The sequence below is a fragment of the Lacerta agilis genome, chromosome 1, assembly GCF_009819535.1.
Source record: "Lacerta agilis isolate rLacAgi1 chromosome 1, rLacAgi1.pri, whole genome shotgun sequence".
Taxonomy (NCBI): domain Eukaryota; kingdom Metazoa; phylum Chordata; class Lepidosauria; order Squamata; family Lacertidae; genus Lacerta; species Lacerta agilis.
In genome coordinates this window covers 29,960,913-29,977,231 of record NC_046312.1, presented here as the reverse complement: position 1 = coordinate 29,977,231, position 16,319 = coordinate 29,960,913, and the positions used below count along the sequence as shown (strand labels likewise).

The window sequence follows — 16,319 nt, the reverse complement described above, 5'->3', positions numbered from 1 at the left end:
AGGCTGAGCCTCTGCTGTTCCTCTTGACTGCAGGCTGTGGTGGAAAGAGAAGCAGCAAGGGGGCAGGGTGGAAAATAGAAAGGAAGAGAGCAGGTGGCTGTGCTTCGAAAGACTCTGTTTTGCTACAGCAGTAGAGAATCTATCCCTATGATAATGAGGCACTTCTACTCTGGGCTTCTGTGAAAGGAAAATATTGATTGAAAAAGCATTCCCCCCACCTCTCTTGGCCCACACTTCTTCCTCTGTAGTTCTTCTCTCTTGAGCAGGTTCTGAAATTAAGACAGAATGTTGTTTGAGGTTCCGTGGTGATGGAAGGGATGGAAGAGCGCAGTGCAAGACCCTCTCGGCATTGTTTGATGTCCAAACTCCATTATACCTGCAGAACAAGAATAGGAGGCATCCTCAAAGGCCTTGCTGGGATGCCTCTGATTCATTTTGACAGGGTTTATCTGGCCAGTGTGCTTCACAGCTCAAGAGAACCTCTGTTTTTACCTTCCACTTTCCCATCTCTTCACCTCGTTAAAAATGCAAGAAAGCATTTGGACACACAAGACAAGCGAAGCAATAAGCGGATTGCTCCCCCCGCCGCAGGTTTCATTCATTAGTGGAATGAGTATGACAAGTCAAGGATATTTCCACACAACTGCAGTTAAGAAGAAAATCAGCTATTCTGCAGATTGATCATGCAGAGGAGCACGGTGAAATATGCTTGATTTAACTAGATTGGGAAATGTATTCATTCATCTTATCTGCTGGCTGAAGAGTGAGCTCTGCAAATCAAATGATGCTGACAATTAATTATCTGGTGTAGTAAGCTGAAAATATTAATTGATTAATCAGCATGATTAGCTAATTAATGGTAATACTACAGATTAAAATAAAGCTCTAGTTATCAGAGCTGTCTGTGTTCTCCAATTCTCTCAGTGGGTTCCGAAGTACTCAAAGAAAGACTGAATTGCCGGGTATATATATGAAGGATCAACTGCTGGTTCACAGTTGTGATTGTTCCTCATGGTTTCTCAGGCTAAGGAATGTATGTGCTTTTGAAATGATAATCCTCTATCCTTTCCAAATGCCATCTTGGTATTTCCACATTCCAACAGAGTTTTTCAGGTGACGAAAGAAAAGCAATGGGTAATAACAAAAGCAAATAATAATAATTTATTATTTACACCCCAACTATCTGGCTGGGTTTCCCCAGCCACTCTGGGTGGCTCTCAACAGAGCATTAAAAACAATACAGTAAAAGATCAAACATTAAAAACTTCCCTAAACAGGGCTATTTTCAGATGTCTTCTAAAAGTCAGATAGTTGTTTATTTCCTTGAAATCTGATGGGAAGGCATTCCACAGGGCGGGCGCCGCTACCGAGAAGGCCCTCTGCCTGGTTCACTGTAACAATGGATATCACCTCATATGCTTAGCGCATTATCAGTGCATTAGCCACAATTGAAGGCATGTGGTGTGACATCCCAGCCCCAAGTAATGTTTGAGAGCTGAGAAACCTTGCTACAAGATGTCATGGACTGGCAGGATGCTGAGGAAGGGTGGGAGATACGCCAGTGTGGTGTAGTGGTTAAGAGTGGTAGACTTGTAATCTGGTGAACCAGGTTTGTGCCTCCGCTCCTCCACATGCAGCTGCTGGGTGACCTTGGGCTAGTCACACTTCTTTGAAGTCTCTCAGCCCCACTCACCTCACAGAGTGTTTGTTCTGGGGGAGGAAGGGAAAGGAGAATGTTAGCCGCTTTGAGACTCCTTTGGGTAGTGATAAAGCGGGATATCAAATCCAACCTCCTCCTCCTCCTCCTGTTACCCCTTTCTGTTTTTGACACCTCCTCCTCCCAGTCTTCTCCCTCTTCTCCCTCTGACCACTCGTCATCATCCCACCACCACTCCCCTGGCTCTTGAGGCTGCTTCTCCCGGCAGAGGAGAAATAAAAGAAATAAAAATTCAGAGCTTTTGCTAGTGAGAGGCGAAGTGATATAGCTGGGGTTAAAAAATAAAACCAGATCTGTGTCTGAGTTGAAAAACCTGCAGCTCCCTCGTATTTTAATCTGAGTGATATACACAAAGAACGTGGAATGCCAGAAAGCTTACACACATGATTGATGTCCCTTTTCTCGGGAGAAAGTACTTTAGATTCCAGAGCTGTCATTCAGCGGAGAAGAACTGGTGAAATGCTGCAATGGCCAGCTCGTGCCAACTGCCTTCACCTAATGTTTTTTGGTGTGTGAGGCTAAAACCAAAGCAGATCAAGAGAAGAAGAATGATCCAAGCAACTGGCCCTGGCGCCCTGGCTTCTAAAAAGACGGGGATCTGTAAGCAGCTTCCCTTCCTGTCTGTATGAAGTCATCTGGGGCAGCCTGCCAAGGTGAAGACTAGCATGAAGAAAGGGAGTCAGGAAGCCCTGGGTGTCAGCATGGCTCAGCTGTGTCAGTATCTTAGATCTGTGTCAGACAAAGCAGCATGTTTCCCTTTGATAACTTTCTGTTTTCATCGGCTCCTAATAGGCAGCAGCACACAAAGCAAACTCGGGACAGATAAAAGAGATGTCTCATCGACAAGTCCCCATCTCAGGAAGGAGGCACTCTCTTAGATTAAAAAAAAACCCGGTAATTTAGAGTACAACTTGAAATTACAGAAACAAGATAAAGGGATAGATAGGAGGAGGGATGCTGGCTGAGCTTTTCAGTTGAAGAAGGGAGAGGAAAAGACAAACAAATGAAAAACAGAAGGAAGCTTTCTGCACAGCTACCTCAAAAGAGCAGGAATAATGAGTTGGTTGCAGGTCATTTGAAGAAGGAGCTGATGGCACCACAGAATGCCTTGAAGACTTTCAGGCTTAAACACAGACAATATTTCATCTAGGAAATCTGCTTTATTTAATTTACAAAACTCTTAATATTTCGAAAATCTCTAAGTGATGCACTGGCTAAAAAGCAATGTGTCATTAAAATGTTAAAAGAAAAACACAACCTCAAACCAGTAGAACAGCAATATAAAAACTGATTAAAGTATAGAAAAGTGAATACAACAGAAATTCAGAAGATTCAAAGACAGAAAACAGGGTCCAGTCTTATGGATCAAGGAAAGCTGGGGGGCGGGTGGGTGGGTGGCGGAGGTTGCACAAGATGATCTTATGGTTGCCACAGAAAATGCCCTTCAGGTCACCACCATATGATATTCTGTAGGGTGCAGAGCCACAAGCAGTACTTCCCCATATGATCTAAGTGATCTTACAGGTCTATGCAGGGGAAGGTCTTGCAGGTAACCTGTTCCTGAGCTGTTCAGTAGTTTATATATTAACAACAAGATGTCGAACGTGACCCAGGAGCTGATGGGCAGCTATTACTCAACTCTTCCTATGAATTGTGGTTTCAAAAGCTGTTCCGAAAGAATAAAGGTCTTGACCTGTTTTTCGCTTTGACCTGTCGATGCCAATTCTCATCCCTCATTTTGTGAGTGTAACAGCAGCAGTATTGTTGGAGTGGAAAACAAACAACTGTTATTTTTACCTTACTTATTATTTCAGTATCCTCAAGTGTCTTTGATATCCTAGCTTAGTTCAGAGGTCAGATATTTCAGCTTTATTGCTAGGACAAAACCCACCATTAAGCTCAATATAAATCAGTATCTGCCACTGCCTGTTGACTCTCTTATTTCCTTCTACATAGAAGGACTCCGGGAGCTTTTGCACAATTGGTGTAGCGCTATTTACCGTACACCTGCATTGTTCTTATAACATATTCTGAGGTCTTAGATCAGCCCAAGCTCTGCTGACATCCATGTTGTTGGGAAGTGTGCACAATGCTGTGCTTGTGTTGAGTCAGTCATGTGGTTATGTGCAACATATGGTAACATATGCCAATGTTGTCTACTCCATACTCTGTGGGCTCGAGAGTTTGTTTGCCCTTGCCATTTCTGTGAGTATTGCAGTTTGTGAGCAGTGTAACACTGGTGTTCAAGGATCCTTTGAGAAACCATAACAACAACAACAACATCAAATAATAATAATATTACTTATACTCCAAGTAATAATAATATTACTTACACTTCCAACATAATAAAAACCCAACAAAATATCAAACATTAAAAACTTCCTGACCCAGGCCTGCCTTCAGATGTTTTTGGAAAGTTTTGTAGTTGTTATCTCCTCAACATCTGATGGGAGGGTGTTCCACAGGGCAGACACCACTGCTGAGAAGGCCCTCTGCCTGGTTCCCTGTAACTTCACTTCTTGCAGTGAAGGAACTGCCAGAAGGCCCTTGGAGTTGGGCCTCAGTGGCTGAACAATGGGAGTGAAGATGCTTCTTCAGGTATACAGAGTCACTACCATTATGAGAGAGGCTATTAATAATTATGGACGGTACACAACAGTTCTTATTTCAACTTTCTGAATCTGAACTCTGAAGAGGCTAATGAGGACATATCTCCTCTTCCTTTCCTTGAGATTCATATAAAATGTAATGTGCAGTTATGGAGACGGGTTGACTGCCTGGGTCTTGGAGCATGGTTAATGCTTCACTATGTGAGGGAGTGGTCCTTCTGTCTGTTTCTTCTTCTTCTTCTTCTTCTTCTTCTTCTTCTTCTTCTTCTTCTTCTTCTTCTTCTTCTTCTTCTTCTCCTTCTCCTTCTCCTTCTCCTTCTCCTCCTTTATTAAATTTGTCCTTTATCAGCAGATCTCAGAGTGCCATTCACAACATAAAAATACAATATAAAGCACAAAATACATGCGAAAAAGAAGAACAAGAAAAACCAAAATGCCCCTTCCCCCATAAAGACACCAGAACTGGATCCATTGTTTTGGACAGACTACCAACCAGTCCCAGATACCCGCTTTCTAGAGAAGGTGGTGGAGAGGTTTGTGGTGGGGGCAACTGCAAGCACTCTTGGGTGATACAGATTAGACCCATTCATTTACCTTACATGATTACTGCAGGTTCAGGATATCTTCATAGCTACAGAAGGCAAACAGTATCAAAACTGCCTTCTGGTAGGATGGCAATATCAGATTGCCTCAGCATCGAAGATGCTGAAAACAAAAACCTGAGAGGACATTTACTCTCCACAGGTCCTGCCAGCTGACAGCATTATAGACCATTTCACGTTTGCCTTTAAGGAAAACCTTTATTAAGTGGCATGTCCTTTTCATCAGATAGAAGTAGATTTATAAAATAATGAACTCTGAAACACAGGTCTTTGATCTGCAGAAGATTTAGCATAGCGATAGTAAGGAAGGAAAATATTTAGATACATGTCATTAGCATAAAGAAAACTAATTGGCTTCTGCTTTGAAGTGGCAGCAATTAGGAGCTGATATAACCTTGAGTCCCTTTGTCAAGGAAGTAAATTCAGTTAATACAGGTAGGACTAAATATTAAGGTACCACAAATCTGGATTAACTACTACTATATATTACTGTTCTTATATGACACCCATTTAATCATTTATATGGCACTAACTATACATCAGTGTCAGGATATATCACCCCATTTTAAAAAGCTGGAGTAGATTATTATTTTTTTTAAAAAAAAAAAACCCTGGACAACATATATGAAAATATATTCTAATACAGGTATAATTCAGAAAGACACTTCTCAGCAAAAATACAAAATTGTAATTGAATTGGCTCAAACGGGGTTAAGATGGCTTCCTGTGAGAGAGATAATGAAAACTTAAATCTGCAACTTTGCCAGTTCTAAAGCAGCCAGGGACATTTTTGTGTGGCCTATATTTTTAGCCCAGCTTCTGATACCATGGGGAATTTTATATGTGCTAAAACAAGCAATGATAGATACAACAATGGTAAAGTGGAAACTTACCCAAATCTGAGATGCTGAGATCTCATTTCTGGCTTTTGTTGTGATGAACATTCCTCTTCCTGTGGAAGCTCCCCATATACGGTAATTTAGAACCCTGATTTTGCAGGGTTCTAAAGCACATGGGAAATTTTGATACAAAAGTAGTAGAAAGAACTGATCAGCTGGATGATGTCTTCAGAATGGGACAGCTTTATTTGTCAGTTAATTGAAACAAAAGTAGTTGGGAAAGTGGTCCAAGGTTGTTCCTCAGAAAGAGTTGACAGAATTGTGATCCTTCCAGTTAGTTTTTCATGATTTTAATTGCTGTACTGTTCTAATTGTATTGTTTTACTGTGTATTTTGATTATGCATGTTTATATTTTAATGTGTGCATAAATCAGTTTTTATTTTTGTAAACCTCTTATAACCCTATTTTGGTAATAGGTGGTATGTGAAATTTAACATAATCAATAACAATAAAGGTAAGGTAAAGGTAAAGGACCACTGGGCGGTTAAGTCCCGTCAAAGGCAACTATGGGGTTGCAGTGCACATCTCGCTTTCAGGCCGAGGGAGCTGGTGTTTGTCCACAGACAGCTTTCCGGGGCATGTGGCTAGCATGACTAAACCGCTTCTGGTGCAACGGGACACCGTGATGAGTGCCAGAGCGCACGGAAGCGCTGTTCACCTTCCCACCGCAGCCGTACCTATTTATCTACTTGCTCTGGTGTGCTTTTGAACTGCTAGGTTGGCAGGAGCTGGGACAGAGCAATGGGAGCTCACCCCGTTGCGGGGATTCGAACCGCCGACCTTCTGATCAGCAAGCCCAAGTGGCTCAGTGGTTTAGACCACAGTGCCACCCGCGATCCTGGTAATCAGTAACAATAACTTGACAGGAACATATGTGAGTCACAAAAATAGACACGTTTGAGTAGAAATGTGAGGTTGTCCCACCCCCCACCCCCCCGGATGAAGATGTAGGGTTTGTTAGGGAAGATGTCCCAAGTTTTGAATGTATTTGGGAAAATTTGTTTGTTTGGATTCCCCCCTCCCCCTTCCCTGTTTTTCAGCCATTTCACATGGACAAAAGTAAGTACCGGTATCTACTTAGGAGCCTCCGTTCAAACCTAATCTCAGCATTGATCTCACGTACATGCCCTTGAAGAGGAGCCACTCTCTTTCAGCCCACAGCCAGCCATTTGGGAACAATAATACTGACCTGCCTCGCAGAGAGATGCTGCGAATGGGCAAGTGGTGTTATGATTCTCTTGTGCGTCTTGTTACCCAGCCTCAAAGAGTACAGCTTGGGGGAGATGGTGGGTGTCTGGGCTGCAGGTTAAGAAACAAGAGTCCTTGGGGCTGGATTTCCATTTTCAAAGAGTTTTTCAAAGTCTGAGCAAACTCATGCAGCTGCCACTTATCCAGACACTTGTTTTTCTCTCCTTTGCTTCTTTTCTCTTTGCTCCAGGGGATGCAGCAGACGCTCAGAGTCTATAATAAGTTATTCTAAGGCAGCCACCATGCTGATTGTATGGATTTCAATTTCCACACTTCTCCCCTCCAGACGGTTTCTAGCTCATACACTCATTTTTGCAATGTTTCCCATGGGAATGCTCTCACATAGCTCTGCCCTTCTGGGATGAACAGAAATTCACATTATTAGTGGGAAACCGTTTTTTAAATTTTGTCAGCCTCTTTTAGAGCAAGCTTCTTGCCTTGCAGCAAAATTAAACTATGCAAGCAGGGGGAAATGTCATTTTATAGTTTTTACTAGACGTCTACAGTGCGTAACTTACTGTTACTTTGAGCCATTAAGGAACAAATGCTGAATCCACAAGCTTCTTGGGTTTGTTTTCTTTTTGGGGTGGGGGACTGTCTTTCTTATGACACACTTTTATTTTCAGTCTGCCTTCTCCCACAAGGACTCAGAAACGGTTATTGTGCCAAACTCTAGAATGTGTCCAGAGAAGGGCAATGGCGAGGGGTTTGGTGACCAAGTTCTATGTGGAAAGGTGGAATATGCCGGGTATAGTTGCACTGGAGAAGAGACAATTAAGAGGTGATATGATAGCCATCTCCAAACATTTGAATGGCTTCCACATAGATGATGGAGCATACTTGTTTGCGGTTGCTTCTGAGCAGTGTTCTTCAACTTTGGGTCCCCGGATGTTGTCAAGACTCCAAGGCCCTTTATCCTCATCTAGCTTAGTAGGTGGTAAAAGATGATGGAAGCAAAGGCACAGGTAAAGAATTACAGATAAGATCAACCTTTGCCAACTTGGCACCCTCTGGTGGTTTTGGACTACAACTCCCATCATGCCCTGCCTGGTTAGTACAGTTGCACCATGCAGGTCTACACCATTGCAGAAGCATGCTGTACAAATATCCCATCGGTTTTAGCTTGATGATTGAGGGAGAATGTATTCTCCTGATGTATTGGCAAAGAAGAATATACTGATATGTGAAATAGTCAAGGGAAATGTCCAAGGCCATTTAATGTATCAGTGGCAATCCCCTAAACAGACATTGTATACAAAGATCCCCATCTATAAGTAGCAGAAGTGGGTTCTGTATTGTTCCTGTTTCCCTTCCAATAGACTGAGGACTTTGTAAACATCATCACCCGTGTCAGCTCCAAGCTGTGGCTTGCATTAGCAAAGTAAACGCTAGACTACATGAAAAGCGTGCAGCTCTTGCAATCTGGCTCTACTCAGGGGAGAAATTGAAGGAGAGGATATAGGGTCACACTGACAGGGTCCAACATCCCTGATCAACTGACAACTTGTACACACATATAGACTCTGCATGTACAACCAGAATTCCTGCAGAAAGGTGAGTGTGCAATCACATACTAGCCCTACTTGGAGTGGGACACTCCAGATTTACAGAAGCAGCCTGGCTTCTGTTTGAAATCCTGGATGTCCCGCTTCAGCCATCTTGCCTCTTCCGTGGTAGCCTGGCCTCCGCCGCCGTAGCCTCTGCCGCCTCCGTATAACCAGAAGTGGGTGCAGTACATTCAGAGCCGTCTTAAGGGGATCTGCCGCCCTGGCGCGGCTATCCCTCCGCCGCCCCCGCCATGCCGCCTCTCCGCCGCCTCCCTCCCGCGCTTGCCGCCCCTTGGGAGGGGGGGGTGGGCGAGCGGGGGATGAGGGGCGTGGCGCTGGAGCGGCGCGGGGCTCTGCGCGCCCTTCCAGCGCTTCCGGGACGGGAGGCAAGGGCGGCCGGCTCGCGCTCCAGCTTGCGCCGCGCCATCCGGATGCGCGCGGGAGCGCGAGCCGGCCGCCCTCGCGTCCCGTCCCGGAAGCGCTGGAAGGGCGCGCAGAGCTGTGCTCCTGTGCTCTGCTGGGCAGCCAGAGGGCGTGGCGTGGCCGGCCAGCTCCCTTGCCGGGAGTCAGAGGGCGCTGCCGGCAGGCGCTGCCAGCGGGGCTGGAGGACGGAGGCGCCCTCCAGGCCATTGCGCCCTGGCGCGCCGCGCCACCAGCCCCAATGGATGAGACGGCTCTGAGTACATTTCCAGAGTGGGAGCACCGCTTCTGGTGGCCATGATGAGGCTGCAGGGGCCTCAAGAAGGCTGAGGCCTAGCTGCCACCATGGTGGTGGAGGAGAGAAAGCCAGAAAATATAAGGCGGTCCAGGTGTGGGCGACATGGTGCGGGGTGGGGTGCCCTGGATTTGTGTGAGAAAATGTTAGGGGTATGCAATCATGCAGGGGGGAGCCTTCACTTTTACCAACTGTAGGCATGGAGGCTCATTGGTGACTCTATGGAGGTCAGGGGCAAGATCTGCTTCTGCAATCTCCCTTCATGCATTCTCCTTGGACTTTTGGTTTTGCTGTTCCCAAGAGTCTTGCACCAGTTACCAAATGCATCCCATTCCCATGTTCCTTCCTGGACCAGGAGTTAAAACTATCAATAAACATGTCCTTCATTTCCTTTTTATTATATTATTCCGTTATATAAAACATAATGGGCCCCTTCAGAGGTTTCTTCTTCCGAACAGGTGTCTTTTCGTGTGTGCTTCTCTCTCCATTATGGCTCAAGTACAGCAGAAATCTCAGACATTAACATGCTACTTTAGAATAAAATGTACACCTGAACTATACAAAACATGCTGAGCCTCTGACAGAATAGCTACAGCGTGCACAGATAAATCCAAGACAGATCCAAGTCTGTACTTCTAGACACAGATATGGGACGCTGGGGTGGGAAGTACTGAGCACTCCGGTAGAAAGCTTGAGGAGGAGGAGGTGAAGGCAGAGACTCTAGGGACTCAGCTAGACTGCTAAAGAAAAAGCGATTTATATGCGTTGTATGCGCATTATAACATTGTGCCACCAGATGGTGGCATGGAGTCCCGTTTTTCCTCTACCTGTTTTCCCAGTTTAAATTTACAACGCTTAAAACTGAAACGCTTCTTTGATGTGTCTAGATCCAGCCTAGCTTTTCAGGGAAAGGGTGGTTAAATTATTCATATTAGAAAGCACCTGGAAAATTGTTAAATACATACCATCAGTCAATGTTTCACTTGCTGCTTGATTCACATAGTATTTTAATTCTGACACTAGGGAGTCAATGGACACTTGGCTCAGCAGGGATGGGGAATCTTGGGGCCATATGTGTTTCCTCCGGGACCCTCTATCTGGCCTTGGGGAACAGGCTAGAGTCTTAAAAGACCTGCTCCCTTCCTTGCAGGCCACCTTCACCTGGCCTGGGAGGGCAGGGCCCTGTTTGACTCCAGCTACAAAAACTGAGGTTTCTGAACACAAACTTGGGCTGGGTTTTGTTCTTTTGTTTGAGGGGTTTGTTGGGGGTATCTTTATTTCATATGCTGGTGTTGGGATTTATGTGGAAATTGTTCAGTTTGGTTTTGTATTTTTAATGTTTTATTTATTGTTTATGACTACTTTTGTAGTTACATTTTCCCCCATGTTGTAAGCCACCTTGAGCATGGTTTGAACTGTGGAAAGGTGGTATACAAAAAAACCAATGTACAGTGGTGCCTTGCAAGACGAAATTAATTCGTTCCGCGAGTGCTGTCGTATAGCGGAAATTTCGCCTTGCGAAGCACAGTCGAAGGAAGCGCGGCTTTACAGGAAAAAAACCCGCAAAACGTTTTCGTTTTGCAAGTCGCGGCCATAGGGAAATTCGTCTTGCGAGTCACCCTTTCATTAGCGAATGCCTTTCGTCTAGCGAGTTTTTCGTCTAGCGAGGCATTCGTCTAGCGAGGTACCACTGTAGGTTGCATGGGCGTAGCCAAGATTTATGTTTTTTTGGGGGAGGGGGCAGAATCTCAGTAAGTTAAGTATATTGTATTTATACTTGATTTAGAGAGGCAGCTGCCACCCCTGGCTATGCTCATGTTAGGTAGGTAAACATCCTCCCGTGCCACACCCCTTGCCAGCCCTACTAGAGTGGCTTTTTTTGCCTAGCTGAATTGTGTACTGGAACTCTGATAATGCCTCTTGTTTGCCTGGAGAGTAGAGAGGGATGCCTGCAATGTCTGAAGAAACTAGCCTCCTATATGAAAGGTAAAATTCACATCCATTGCTCTGCCCACTTTGCCTCTGGCCTTATCCATGACTGCCATGTAGCTCCCAGAGGTTTGCGCAGAAGAGATGTAGCCCTCAGGCTGGAAAAGGTTCTCCAGCTCTGTCTGGACTAGAACCTGGAGATGACCAAGGGGTCATCTCCAACTACCCAAGGGTTGGCCTACACTACTTTTTCCTTCCTTTCACCTCTGCTAAGTCTTCTGCTTTTCTTCCTCACTTGTCAGTAGCACAGCCCACTCTCAGTTTTACCAGCTCAAAAGTCTCCTCTGCCCACTCTCCTTCCTTCTTGGAATTGTTAAATCTTACGGCAGCATTTGCAACCCTGCCAGCATAAGGCTTCTTCATTAACTTCTGCTCACTTCCTTGTGATGCCTTGGAGACTCACTGGAAGCGCAGACTAACCTTCCCCACATTTCATTCACAAGATAATCCACAGTTTTCTTAATGGCCATCCTATTAGCGAACAAAAACACAGAAACAAATACCACATTAATTGAGAGCGGTATACAGGTGCTGTCAAGCTCAGCCCTCTGGAAGGAGCTTCCTCTAGTGGGCATGAGGTTTTGTTGCTTGTCATTTTCTTTCAAAACTAAAAACCCTTCAGTACCTTTTTCCTCTTCACTTTGATCATTAACAAACAGTGTTTTCTCCCTCCGGCTATGAACAGAGTTAAATTAAATCCTTGCCTCGGGAAAGGCAGACTTCTTGGTTTTGCGTCATGCAACAGGCATGGAAGTGAAATCAAAACACTTGTGCTTTGTTGAAGTGGTCATAACTGGGAGTTCGCTTCATGCCAGTAAATTGTTCGTGTGCAACAACACAGGCGAGGGAACGGCATTGCAGAGGTTTTACCACCTTAATTTTTCCTTAGTTACTTTACCCAGAAGCAGCAAGTGTCTGCATCTCTTGTTTCTCTCTGCAGCTTCTCTCTTATCAGTGTAAAATACAGTTTCATTTTTTTACTAAGTATATTGTATTGATTTACTAAGTTTGACTGAAGGATTTGGCTTTTTTGACCTAGGTATGTCACGTAGTTTTTATGGCACCCATCTCAAAGGGATGCTCAGGGCAGCTTCCAAGCACATTAATACTGTCAGTAATTGAAACATCAATAATAAAAAGGAGAAGTCCCTATGCACATCCCTAGCTATCAAATGTTTTGTGTGAATAGCAATGGCTTACACTATTTGCAAAAGGTGAAAGGTTCAGACATAGATGGGCTTTTACTAAGAGGAAATGTCACAACCAGAGAAGATGAACTCAGAGAAAGTCAGTCAGCCTGTTGCAGGTAACAATGACACATTCAGCCTAACATTCCCACGATATCATAAAGGCCTCATAGGTTTAGATGGGAAGAGGCTTTATACCAGCAGCACAAATTGTGCCCAGAAATATATTGGCTGAAAGTGCAGATATTGGAGCACTGCTGGTCAGCTCTACTGCAGCTAAGCTTTGGAACATATTCATGACATTCCCCACATTCAATTCACACTTAAGGCCCAAGCACAGATTCAGAATCGAGACCTAAGCCTGGCATAGAGACAAAAAGATAGAACACTCAATGTAATTTTCAAACCAATGACCCCACTTAACAAATACATGCATACATTGAACCAGAACAGAGTGCCAAAGCACCCCACAGGAAAGAGATTACAAACATTTAACTATAAGCACCTCCTGTGTTCTTCCTGCCACCAGGTACAGACAGAGCCCCTGCAAGGGAGTCCCATGGATTTGACTTGTTTTAGTTCAAATGACTTCAGTGTCTACACTGCTTTTATATTTTACTATGTACTTTTTGTTTTTTATATTATAATTTAATGTTGTGAACCACCCTGAGATCCATGGGTGAAGGGCGGTATACAAATTTAAAATAAATACATAAATAGATGGATAACTTTGGGCACAGCACAATTAAATGGGCTAAAATTCAAGCGTTCCCACTTATGAGGCAACCCTATATGTACCTACTCAGTAGTAAGTCTCACTGAGTTCACTAAGGCTTATTCCCAAGTAAGTGAATATAGGGTTACAGCCTCAGATGTGTAAGTGTCTGCACAGAAACGGGCACAAGAAAGCTCCCACTGCATGTAGAGAGAATAATGGTAGCTGCAGAACCATTTTTACACAGAACTATCTGATCACTACAACGTCTTATCCATTCATTTCCATTTGCCTCCACAGGCTAAGGTCTGGGACATTCTGGATGTAATCAAAAGTGATCAAACCACACCACGCTGGGGTGACTTTTCCATGTCAAAATGGTTATGTTAAGCTATCCTGAGTGACACTGTAATGCACATGCCAAAATATAATTAAAAACTGGAAGGCCCATGAGGACTTTCCAAAGCCCCTTTAATGAGCTTGGTTATAGTAACTGTAATAATTGTCTTATTTAAAGCAGGTGTGTATCTTAGGTTGAAAGTGATGGCTGGGTGTGATTCTCCAAGGCCACCTCATTCTATGATGTGGCAGCAGGGAGAGCCTCATACAGGAACTTGTAGGCATAGGGGCAAGTTATATGAACAAAGCCTCTGAAAGAGAACTTTTATGGCACGTAGCTGCTACTAGCTACCCAAGGGTGAATTATTAGCATTTGATGTTGCAAGTCTTGTCATCGGCATAATAATGCAAATATCTTGACAATGCTGTTTGCTGTCACCGTGTAGCCTTCAGTCCTATCTCCCAAAAGAAAGACTTTAAATGAACTGAATCTTCCCCAGCCTTCCTCTTCACTGTGCACCCTGAGTAGGCAGGGGCTTAGATCCGACAGGTGACTGGACTTCACAAACACCAGGTCTAGCACACGTGGACATTGGTTTGAAAACACCCTGCAGACAACATTTTAAAAACTGTCCTATTCATTTTTTTTTTGTTCCTGACAGTCTCAAAAAAAAATAATTCCAGGATTTTCAGTCTGATCTCCACCCCCACTCCCCTTTAGCTTGTCAGTTCGTGATACAAAGTAGGTCACAGTATATGTTTTATCAGAAAAAGGAAGGAGACCACACAGACAGTCTGTATGAGCACAGATCTCTGTTTAGGGAGTGCTCCGTAGAAATCCTTGTAAGCATAGTGTTTCATAGGAAAGTGTGTAATCCGAGAGAATTATCCATCTGATGCAGAAATTCTTTACTATACGTGGCCACCTTTAGATAGGTAAGCAATCAGTGCTACAATCACTCCAACATACACTCCCGTGCCAATGGTGATAGAGAGCGCAGCAAGGAATAGTGCTCGCCGGGAAGCAGAACTTGCCAGGTGAAAGTCCCCCTTGGAGATAGCCTTACTCGTCTGGAAACAAACAATAAATGCATTATTTGTATCAATGTACAATAACCGCAAAGGCTAATAATATCAGCTGTTTTTCAATGAAAAGAGAATGCTTTGTCTTCCTCAAAACTTCGTGTTAATGAATAATAATAATAATAATAATAATAATAATAATAATAATAATAATAATAATTTTATTTATACCCTGCCCATCTGGCTGGGTTTCCGCAGCCACTCTGGACGGCTTCCAACATAAGGTAAAAAATACATTAAAACATCAGTTGTTAAAAACTTCCCTAAACAGGGCTGCCTTCAGATGTCTTCTAAATGTCATATAGTTGTTTATCTTTTTGACATCTGATGGGAGGGCGTTCCACAGGGCAGGCGCCACTACCAAAAAGGCCCTCTGCCTGGTTCCCTGTAATTTCGCTTCTCACAGGGAGGGAACCACCAGAAGGCCCTCGGCGCTGGACCTCAGTGTCTGGGCTGAACGATGGGGGTGGAGATGCTTCTTCAGGTATACAGGACCGAGGCTGTTTAGGGCTTTAAAGGTCAGCCCCAACACTTAGCATTGTGCTTGGAAATGTACTGGGAAACAATGCAGATCTCTCAGGACCGGTGTTATATAGTCTCGGCGGCCACTCCCAGTCACCAGTCTAGCTGCTGCATTCTGGATTAATTGCAGTTCCCGAGTCACCTTCAAAGGTAGCCCCACGTAGAGCGCATTGCAGTAGTCCAAGCGGGAGATAACCAGAGCATGCACCACTCTGGTGAGACAGTCCATGGGCAGGTAGGGTCTCAGCCTGCGTACCAGATGGAGCTGGTAGACAGCTGCCCTGGACACAGAATTGACCTCCGCCTCCATGGATAGCTGTGAGTCCAAAAAGACTCCCAGGCTGCGCACCTGCTCCTTCAGGGGCACAGTTGCCCCATTCAGGACCAGGGAGTCCCCCACACCCACCCGCCCCCTGTCCCTTCAAAACAGTACTTCGGTCTTGTCAGGATTCAACCTCAACCCGTTAGCTGCCATCCATCCTCCAACCATGTAATGTTGTAATGTAATGTAAAATACATATTATATTACAACAATTTGTTCAATGAGAGTCATGGCTGGTGGTTTTAATTATTACATGTAAACCACCCATGGAACATTCATTATTGGGTGGTCAATACATGCATGCATACGTGTGAACTTTCAGAGGCATCTGGTTAGCCACCGCTGAGAAAAAAAAGATGCATAATGTTCTATTTTGGTCTGATCCAATGTGTTTATGTTTGTCCATCCCTTCAGTGACTATTATGTTGCTTCTTCTGGATATTTCCTTGGAGATAAGCTGACCCAAATTCACTGAGCTCGTCAGTGAGAACAAATAACACTTTGTTAGCTCATTGCTTGTTATAGGCTTTCCCTTTCCTTCACAATTTAGTATCTCTGAGGCCATGTCCACACAGGACTCTCCAGAACCAAATTTGTGTTAACCAAATCTATACTGTGCCAACAGGGGACAATGTCAATAGGGGGCTTCCCCGTGTCAGCTCCACAGCTACTTTACCAGGAATCTTCTCCTGAGCTAAAATGCTGAACCAAGAGTGGAAGAGGGTGGTTTTTGTTTTTTAGTTTTGTGAATGTGCCCTTCAGCTTCTATTTTGCACAGCTCAGGTGTCAAGAGCCTATGAGTCTGAGGATCTGCCTCTGCTTCC

General features: G+C 44.3%; 1 protein-coding gene across 3 annotated transcripts in view; it reads right to left on the bottom strand.

The window, feature by feature from the left end:
* Nucleotides 1-14,426: 14,426 nt before the first annotated feature.
* Nucleotides 14,427-16,319, bottom strand: part of SYNDIG1L (synapse differentiation inducing 1 like) — an 88,894-nt gene continuing 87,001 nt past the window's right edge. For all 3 annotated transcript variants that reach the window (XM_033142694.1, XM_033142702.1, XM_033142686.1), the window contains one exon: nt 14,427-14,639. In XM_033142694.1, the coding sequence (XP_032998585.1) occupies nt 14,481-14,639 (159 nt within the window). In that variant the 3' untranslated portion in view covers nt 14,427-14,480. The remainder of the gene's footprint in view (nt 14,640-16,319) is intronic.